This window comes from Henckelia pumila, chromosome 4, assembly GCF_033568475.1.
Source record: "Henckelia pumila isolate YLH828 chromosome 4, ASM3356847v2, whole genome shotgun sequence".
Classification (NCBI taxonomy): domain Eukaryota; kingdom Viridiplantae; phylum Streptophyta; class Magnoliopsida; order Lamiales; family Gesneriaceae; genus Henckelia; species Henckelia pumila.
Window position 1 is genome coordinate 89,620,968 of NC_133123.1, and position 10,946 is coordinate 89,631,913.

The window sequence follows — 10,946 nt, forward strand, 5'->3', positions numbered from 1 at the left end:
CAAAAAAATTATCAAAATTCAAGAACTATCATGTTCCACAAACACCTATTGTCTTGCAATGGTCCAACAGAACTCCACAATATCTAATAAATCACTACACTTTACTGGTTCAACATGCGTGCTTGGAATATTCAACAAACAACCTACGGTTTCTCATGTCCAATCAAGAGTTAAAATTTTTCAAATTTTTTTTTTTCATCATCATAGGCTAAAAATCATCATCCTACTTATACATACGACACAAACGAAAAACGACACAACAAATCACAAACTCAATGCAACAACAAAACAAAACAAATGCAAAAATATGAATACATCCCCCCATACTTAAATGAAGCATTGCCCTCAATGCGTCAAAACTCAAAACACAAACAAAAAACTCAACACAATGAAATGCAAAAAATGTAAAACGAAACTCCCCTGGTTTAAGTGTTGGCACTGTCCTCTTCAACGTCTGACAGCATCACGGAAGAATCATATTGGAACTTTGTCTGCGGAGGTGGCGGCATTCGGGAAACTAAAAACAACAAAAATAAAATGCCAAAAATAGAATGAACAAAAAAAAACTAATTAAAAGAAAACAACACTGGGTTGCCTCCCAGTCAGCGCCTCTTTTTACAGTTGTCGGCCCGACTGCATGTTTCTTTTGCTCATGGTGGTTCATATCTAGTTTTTCTAACCACCTTCACCCACTTGAGAAATTGTTCAGTTAATTTCGTCCCATGCTTCCTCTGCTTTGATTTCTTGGGGATTCCTTTTAATCGATCCGGAGGAAGTTTCGGCTCAGTTTTAGATGCCTGTAAATCAGAGATAAAAATTTAAACAATAGAATTGTAGCAGGTTGTGCAATAACTTCTTTCAACTTACCCTCATTCACATCTTTCTCATGTTCGTGTGACAAGTGATCATTGACATCAATATTATTAACAACACTGTCACAACTAGGAATTTTCAGGGTATCAAAAATATTAAACTTAACAATTTTCCCATCAAATTCCATAGTGAGAGTACCATTATCAACATCTATGATAGACTTTGAAGTTTTCAAAAATGGTCTCCCGAGCAAAGTTGGGCTATTCAAATCATTATTTTTCATATCAAGCACATAAAAATCAGCAGGAAAAATCAAATTACCAACTTGCACAAGAACATCCTCTATCACTCATCTAGGGAAAATAGTAGATCTATCAGCCATTTGAATAACAATTCCAGTTTCAGTCAAAGGCCCAAGATTTAAGGAAGCATAAACAGAGTATGGCATAACATTAATCGATGCTCCTAAATATAGCATGGCTGTGTCAAGCTGAACATCTTCTATTTTACAAGGAATCGAGAACATACCTTGGTCCTTGCATTTTGTAGGTACCTTTCTTTGAATTACGGCACAGACCTGTTCTCCCAATTCAACTTTCTGACATCCCTTCAGTTTTTGTTTTCTCTTCATAGTACACAACTCTTTTAAAAATTTAGCATAGCGAGGTACTTGTTTGATAACATCTAACAAAGGAATATTTACCTCACATCTACGAAACACTTCATACAACCCCTTAATTCCATCATCTTTCCTAGACTTTTTCAATTCTAAGGGAAAAGGGGCTATAGGTTTATACTCAGAAAAAGGAGGAAACTTACCTCTTGGCGCATCCTTTGGAATTATTTCATTCTCTTCCAGTCTGAATTCCTCCACATCTTTGTTTTGAATTGGTTCTTGCACTACTTCTGGACTAACTTTCAACTCTTTCCCACTCCTTAATGTGATTGCACTCACATTCTCCTTCTGATTCACCACTGTCTGCGATGGCAGACTGTTAGAATTCAGTGCCTCCAACCTGTTGATTGCGGTAGCCAACTGCCCCATCTGAGTGTTCAAGTGTTGGATACTGTTGGATAACGTCGATCAGATCATTCAGAATTGATACCCTGTGCAGCGGAAGTTTAAAAATTTTATATGGAACGATTCCATAATGGGTATCAAAATTTTACGATTAAATTGTGTGTGTAAAAATTAAATAACAATTATAAATTTTTACCTCCAATCTCGAATCGAGATTATGGACACCAACAGATTACTCTGCTCTTGTTGTATCTCCCAGGAACTGATGGACGAACTGTTCTTCAATCAGGTCCACGAACAGAGATTTAATCCCTCTGATAGATTGCACTAGAAAATCTATCAGAAGTTTCTACGAAGAGAATTAACGAATTTGATCCGTTAAACCAGACTGCAAATTCAAAATTCACAGGCTGGATTTTTCCCAAGCAGAAGGGAGGGGGGCGGCCACTTTTAGATAGAAAAACTAGGGTTTTCGAAAATTGTGAGCCTCTGTTCTTTAATTTCTGTACTGCAATAACTTATTTATAATGTGGGCTGCTAACAGCTTAGGGCCCATTAGTCATAAGTTCAAGCCTGACAAGCAAAGCCCGCATGTTCAGAAATTAATATAAAATTCATCGTGACTCAGATTGATAAACCGATTTCACCAATGTGCACAGAAACCATTTCTGCACCTTTTAAAGTCAAGATAAATTTTCTGAATCCGAATTCAGTGATTTCCAAAAATGCCCATCCCTATGTCATTTTAGGAAATCTCACTCCTCTACTCTTAAATAAGAAGTCCCACTTCTTTGTTCATTAAATTTAACTCTTTAAATTTAACTATCTCAACGGGGATTAAAAATCCATTACTCTGTGTGACCCTCAATGGTTCAGGGATACAGCTAGCCGTGGGCTCACAACTCCTTGTGACTCGGAACAACAATTTCCGACTTGCCCATCGAATCATGGTAAGAGCGCCTAGAAACATCGCCCCATGATTCCCTAGGTATCACTGATAGTGCCTACAAGAACCAATAGATTTTGGTTAGCGTACAGTATGGTCCCTTCATCCATATATCTCGATCGAATCAACAACCATTGGTAAATCGAGAGTCGTTCGAGATTCGATAACTATGCAATGCATCTTGAAGATCAAATAGACATCGCATGTGTTACTAATAAACCATTTCTTAAAACACATCATGTACTCTGGCCAGAGATTCGTCACACTAATATCTTCTCAGATTGCATAGGATATCCACACTCGCAAGTATGTGGTGAATCCTTGACAACAAAGCATCGACTCCTATATGTGTCGTAACTGTACCCAATTCCGAAACCTGATGACCCCAATAGAGTCGGTAAACAAGTCAAAGCACAGTACTAGCATATAGAGTCTCAATGATGTTTCAAGTAATAAGGACTAATGGTGTACAACCAAAACCGCGGACTTTATCCACTCGATAAGTGATAACCACTTGGAAAGTCCGGATAGGGTAGTTCGATCATTCATTGTATGAATATCCATTTGCATGCTTTGAACATCTCTATGTTCCATACCAATGAAACGTGGTACTCGGCATCGCAAATGCTAGTCTCAATCTCGAGCGATCCTTATCCTTATTAGCGGACGGCTCAATCGACTAGGAACTGTTTAGAATATACAGTGACTATAAGATGTGTTTCATGATAGTCATTCCCATGCACTACCACATCTTACATACACTATAGTATATTCAAGGTCTTTATCAAAACAACAATAGTATATCACAATATAACAATATGAAGAAAGATAAAGTCATTGCCATTAATAAAAGTGTAAATTATATTAAACAAAAGATTGTTTATACAAAGAGTCATCAAAGCCCTTAGCCACAAGTTGGCTCAACGGGCACCCACTCTTTCAATCTCCCACTTGCCCTAAAGCCAACTAGTCATACTACGTAGACCCATTGCTTCGCGATGTTTGTCAAATAATGGTCCTGGCAAGGGCTTATTAAGTGGATCAGCGATATTGTCTGCAGAGGCCACTCTTTCGACAGTGATGTCTCCTCTTTCCACGATCTCCCGGATGATGTGGTATTTCCTCAGTACGTGTTTGGATCTTTGATGAGACCTTGGTTCCTTTGCCTGAGCAACGGCACCCGTGTTGTCACAGTACACCGGGACTGGACCAACAACTTCCGGAATAACGCCCAACTCTTGGACGAAATTCCTCATCCAAACGGCCTCTTTAGCAGCAGCTGATGCTGCAATGTATTCTGACTCAGTGGTGGAATCCGCTGTGGTGTCCTGCTTGGAACTCTTCCAAGAGACAGCACCGCCATTGAGCATGAACACAAATCCAGAGGTTGACTTCGAGTCATCCACGTCACTTTGGAATCTAGAGTCGGTATAGCCTTCCAATTTCAGTTCTCTTCCTCCATATACCATGAACATATTCTTAGTCCTTCGTAAGTACTTAAGAATGTCCTTCACGGCTTTCCAATGCATTTGACCGGGATTAGCTTGATATCTGTTCGTGACACTCAGAGCAAATGCTACATCCGGTCTGGTAGATATCATCCCATACATGATACTACCTATGGCTGACGCATATGGTACATGTGTCATTTTCTCTATCTCTTCATCAGTCTTGGGGCACATAGACCTGGATAGAGAAACTCCATGACACATAGGTAGATGTCCTCTCTTGGACCCATCCATTGAAAACCGTTTCAATATGGTGTCGATGTAGGTTGCTTGAGTGAGTCCTATCATTCTCTTAGATCTATCTCTATAGATCTGTATCCCTAGAATATAGGATGCCTCACCCAAATCCTTCATCGAGAATCTACCTGATAACCATATCTTTGTTGACTGCAACATCCCTACGTCATTCCCAATGAGTAGGATGTCATCAACATAAAGTACTAAGAATGTCACAGCATCCTTAACTACTTTCTTGTACACGCATGGTTCCTCCGGGTTCTTGATGAAACCAAAATCCTTTATTGTTTCATCAAATTTCTGGTTCCAACTTCTTGATGCTTGTTTTAGACCATAGATTGATCTCTGAAACTTGCATACCTTATGCTCGCTTCCCATGGATGTGTATCCCTCATGCTGCGTCATATAGATCTCTTCCTTAATGTTTCCATTAAGAAATCCAGTCTTCACATCCATTTGCCATATCTCATAGTCATACCAAGCAGCTATGGCAATAAGGATTCTTATGGACTTGAACATTGCAACTGGTGAAAAGGTTTCATCATAGTCAACTCCTTGTCTTTGAGTATAACCTTTCGCCACCAATCGTGCCTTGTAGGTCAATACCTTACCATCAGGCCCAAGCTTTCTCTTGTACATCCATTTACACCCTATTGGAACAATTCCATCAGGAGGATTTACTAAAGACCAAACTTGGTTTGTATGCATCGAATCTATTTCCGACTGCATAGCTTCAAGACATAAATTTGAATCCGCATCAGAAATTGCTTCCTTGAAGTTTCTTGGATCACATCCAACATCGGGTTCATCTTGATCCCCTTCAAGAAGAAGACCATATCGAATAGGAGATCTAGAAGTCCTCTCGGATCTTCTAGGTATAGGCGTGTCTATCAATGGTTCCTGAGGTGTAGGATCATTATTTTGTATTTCGGGTTCTTCTCGAATTTCTTCGAGTTCCATCATCTCGCCTTTCTTATCCAATAAGAACTCCTTCTCCAAGAAGGTGGCATTCCTTGAAACAAACACCTTTGTTTCAGCAGGATGATAGAAATAATATCCGATTGAATTATTCGGATACTCTACAAAATAACATAAGGTGGATCGACTATCCAACTTATCTCCCACTGTCTGCTTCATGTAAGCAGGACATCCCCAAATCCTTAAGTACAAATACTTAGGAGCTTTGCCATTCCATAACTCGTATGGTGTTTTGTCCACTGCTTTGGTGTGGACGTTGTTCAACAACAACACCGCCGTTTCAAGCGCGTATCCCCAAAACGAAGGTGGAAGCTCAGTGAAGCTCATCATGGATCGAACCATGTCCAACAAAGTTCAATTACGACGCTCTGATACACCATTCAGCTGAGGTGTCATAGGAGGAGTCCACTGAGAGAGAATCCCATTCTCTTTCAGATAGTCTAAAAACTCGGTACTTAAGTATTCTCCACCTCGATCCGATCGAAGTGCTTTAATACTTTTACCTAGCTTGTTTTTTACTTCAGCCTTGAATTCTTTGAACTTTTCAAATGCTTCAAACTTATATTTCATTAAATATAAATACCCATACCTAGAATAATCATCAGTAAAGGTAATGAAGTAGGTGTGGCCATAAGTTTGCCGGGTTTTGACTATCGATTTTCCTTTTGTTTGTTGTTACCGGTTTATCAACATAATTTATTGGAACGTCTTTTAATTTTAAGTTATATAGATCGTTTTCAAGTTGTCCATTTCCAATCAAACATTCATTCTTGTAAATATTGCAAATCTCATTCACAAAATTGCAAGAATAACCATCTCTATCAAGCATAGAAACAGAAATAATGTTTTTAATCAAATCTGAAACAAATAAAACATCTCTCAAAAGTAACTTAAAATCGTTCTGCAAAATTAAATAAACATCTCCCACAGCTTTGGCTTCAACTCTAGAACCATTTCCGAGCCTCAGCTGGGTCTCACCCATTCTAAGCCTATTACTTCTTGTCATCATTTGCAACTCATTGCAAATATGAGATCTTCATCTGGTATCCAATACCCAAGAAGTAGTATTAAGAAAAACATTTATTTCAATGTAAAACATACTTTTGCAGTTCGCAACTGCTCGAGGTATTCCTTGCAGTTACGTTTCCAATGACCGGGTTTCTTGCAGTGATGACAAACTTGTTTAGACTTGTCCAATTTTGCATGTAACATTTGGCCTTGAGATCATGGTCCAACCATTTCTCTAGTTCGGCCAACCTTTCGGCAGTTACATCAGCCGGGGCTGTTTTCGGAGAAGCCTTTTCTAACACTTAGAAAATCTTTTCCGAACTTAGGACAATCTTAACTTATGGAATCATTCTGTATTGTTTGCGCCAGTAAGTTTGTTTTGTTGGAGAATTGAAACATGTGGATTACGAAGATTCATCATAATGATATACTGAGATGAAACAGACAATTATCGATGATTGTTTAATTAATTTACTAAGACATAAAATAGGCGAAATTTAATTTATGAATCTCACTCCCACTATTTTAACGATTTCACTACCCTCTAGTGAAAACGGGAAACTGTTTTCCTTAGTGGGAACATGGAGTCTAATTGACAAACTATGGTCCCGAATAATATCAGCCAACCATAATTTTCAAAAGGTAGAGCCCAATTGCTTCCAAAGCAACCTCCACGTTTTTACCTCATGTCCAATAAGGGCCCAATAATATGACGCCGTTTATTGTGACATGTCAAGATGACCCATCAATATTAAGTTGTGATGGACGGTCGCCATGTGGATCCCCCAATAATATGAGCCGATCCCATGGGAGTTCCACCCAACTTACAACATGTGTCGATCCAATGTACAGCTTTCCGACGAACGGGCCTCCCCAATAATATGAGCCGAACCGTATCCGCGGGTACCATCTCATACATTGATCGTTGATGGAAGGTAGGAACATTTAAACAATTTTAAATTTCCTTTATTTATCTTGATATCAATTTTAAATCATATTTAAAATGAGGGATTTTAATTTTGAAAATTTGTCTCATCATTTTAAAATTTGTATGCTTGCGGGATTCATACAATTTTGTCTAAAACATGCATACAACTATAATATCATATATTATATAGGATGATCGATTCCATTTCTAATCGACCCGTGGTTGCCAATCACGAGTCTAAGTCCAATCCTAGGTAATATGCAGGTATGCAATGCAATCCTATTACATTGAGCTTCCAATTTACATTTCTTCAGTCTTTATTGTCTGCTGGGCCCACCTCCATCTTCAAATCTTCATCTCCCACTAAGTCTAATGTATTTACAATAAATAATCATGACAAGTAGGGGATACATTTTAAGGGGTGGGAACGGGCCATAAACCAGGCCCACTTTTATTACATATGACAATTCATATTGGGCCATAAACCAGGCCCATTAATAAATCCAACAACAATAAAAACAAATGTAAATTCCTAACATACACCTACAAAATTGGTCATGGCAATCGATCATCCTTATCCAATAACATTTAATTCAAAATTAATTTATTGGATAACATGCAATGGCAATTAAATTTAAAAGGATAAAATCATATTCCATATATAAAATCTTATTTTACATACAAAATCATATTTTATCTTTTTATCAAATAAAATCATATTTTACATATAAAATCCAATTTTATACATAAAATCATATTTTACTCAATATTTCCATAAGATCATATCTTATCATCAATTGTACCAAAAATAATTAATTTTATAAAATCTGATTTAACGGATAAAATCTATAAATTTTCCAAAAATTCAAATTTATCCAAAAATCAATTTTAAAATTTTCGGACTCGAACAATTCGATCCGATGCCTCGTGGACCAATCAAAAACAATTTTCGATCGGACCAAAAATAGAATTTTAACATATTAAAATTTTAATTTTAAAATTAAAAAATTAATTTTTCGCGGGCCGCCCGGGACGCTCCCGGGTTGCCCGCGCCCCAAAGGGGCTCGGGCCGGGCAGCCCGTCGCTGCCCCTAGGACAGCGCCGTGCGCTGCCCCCTGGGCAGCGATCCAATCGCTGCCCGTGTTTTGCCCGAAATTTTTTTTTTTATTTTTTTAAAAAAATTTATTTTGTTTCAAAAACCGAGGCTTAAAAATTTTTGTACAATCTATTAATTTAATCGCTTGATCTGAGAAACCTGGCTCTGATACCACTGTTGGATAACGTCGATCAGATCAATCAGAATTGATACCCCGTGCAGCGGAAGTTTAAAAATTTTATATGGAACGATTCCATAATGGGTATCAAAACTTTACGATTAAATTGTGTGTGTAAAAATTAAATAACAATTATAAATTTTTACCTCCAATCTCGAATCGAGATTATGGACACCAACAGATTACTCTGCTCTTGTTGTATCTCCCAGGAACTGATGGACGAACAGTTCTTCAATCAGGTGCACGAATAGAGATTTAATCCCTCTGATAGATTGCACTAGAAAATCTATCAGAAGTTTCTACGAAGAGAATTAACGAATTTGATCCGTTAAACCAGATTGTAAATTCAAAATTCACAGGCTGGATTTTTCCCAAGCAGAGGGGAGGGGGGCGGCCACTTTTAGATAGAAAAACTAGGGTTTTCGAAAATTGTGAGCCTCTGTTCTTTAATTTCTGTACTGCAATAACTTATTTATAATGTGGGCTGCTAACAGCTTAGGGCCCATTAGTCATAAGTTCAAGCCTGACAAGCAAAGCCCGCATGTTCAGAAATTAATATAAAATTCATCGTGACTCAGATTGATAAACCGATTTCACCAAAGTGCACAGAAACCATTTCTGCACCTTTTAAAGTCAAGATAAATTTTCTGAATCCGAATTCAGTGATTTCCAAAAATGCCCATCCCTATGTCATTTTAGGAAATCTCACTCCTCTACTCTTAAATAAGAAGTCCCACTTCTTTGTTTATTAAATTTAACTCTTTAAATTTAACTATCTCAACGGGGATTAAAAATCCATTACTCTGTGTGACCCTCAATGGTTCAGGGATACAGCTAGCCGTGGGCTCACAACTCCTTGTGACTCGGAACAACAATTTCCGACTTGCCCATCGAATCATGGTAAGAGCGCCTAGCAACATCGCTCCATGATTCCCTAGGTATCACTGATAGTGCCTACAAGAACCAATAGATTTTGGTTAGCGTACAGTACGGTCCCTTCATCCATATATCCCGATCGAATCAACAACCATTGGTAAATCGAGAGTCGTTCGAGATTCGATAACTATGCAATGCATCTTGAAGATCAAATAGTGACATCGCATGTGTTACTAAGAAACCATTTCTTAAAACACATCATGTACTCTGGCCAGAGATTCGTCACACTAATATCTCCTCAGATTGCATAGGATATCCACACTCGCAAGTATGTGGTGAATCCTTGACAACAAAGCATTGACTCCTATATGTGTCGTAACTGTACCCAATCCCGACACCTGATGACCCCAATAGAGTCGGTAAACGAGTCAAAGCACAGTACTAGCATATAGAGTCTCAATGATGTTTCAAGTAGTAAGAACTAATGGTGTACAACCAAAACCGCAGACTTTATCCACTCGATAAGTGATAACCACTTGGAAAGTCTGGATAGGGTAGTTCGATCATTCATCGTATGAATATCCATTTGCATGCTTTGAACATCTCTATGTTCCATACCAATGAAACGTGGTACTCGGCATCGCAAATGCTAGTCTCAATCTCGAGCGATCCTTATCCTTATTAGCGGACGGCTCAATCGACTAGGAACTGTTTAGAATATGCAGTGACTATAAGATGTGTTTCATGATAGTCATCCCCATGCACTACCACATCTTACATACACTATAGTATATTTAAGGTCTTTATCAAAACAACAATAGTATATCACAATATAACAATATGAAGAAAGATAAAGTCATTGCCATTAATAAAAGTGTAAATTATATTAAACAAAAGATTGTTTATACAATGAGTCATCAAAGCCCTTAGCCACAAGTTGGCTCACCGGGCACCCACTCTTTCAGATACTTGCTCTCGTTTCCTGTTGAAAAGTGACAGTATTAGTAGCAAGATCCTTAACTATATTTTCTAAAAACTCACCTTGCGTTGGAATTTGAGGACGCTGTGGTTGTGGAGGATATTGTGGCCTGAATGCTTGATTATTTGGTTGATTCACTGAAGGTGCAGGCTGATTCATTGCAGGATTTCCATATCTGAGGTTTGGATGATCCTTCCAACCCGGATTGTATGTGTTCGAGTAAGGATCATAACTTCTCTGTGGTGGCCCTGGAAATCCTCCTGCTGCATTAAATTGCTCACTAGATCCTTCTTGAAGCGTGGGACACATGTCAGTTGCATGTCCCTTTGCAGTGCAAATTCCACAAACCTTCATATTTTGTCCATTCCCTACAGCCAT

At 38.2% G+C, this 10,946-nt stretch overlaps 1 protein-coding gene across 1 annotated transcript; it reads right to left on the reverse strand.

The window, feature by feature from the left end:
- Positions 1 to 425: 425 nt before the first annotated feature.
- On the reverse strand, positions 426 to 10,946 carry LOC140861398 (uncharacterized). The gene is made up of 5 exons (XM_073264419.1): positions 10,631 to 10,946; positions 10,559 to 10,571; positions 1,633 to 1,880; positions 1,342 to 1,581; positions 426 to 517 (listed from the first exon to the last, which is right to left on the reverse strand). Exons 1-5 carry the CDS (start codon positions 10,944 to 10,946, stop codon positions 426 to 428), a joined length of 909 nt encoding a protein of 302 aa, XP_073120520.1.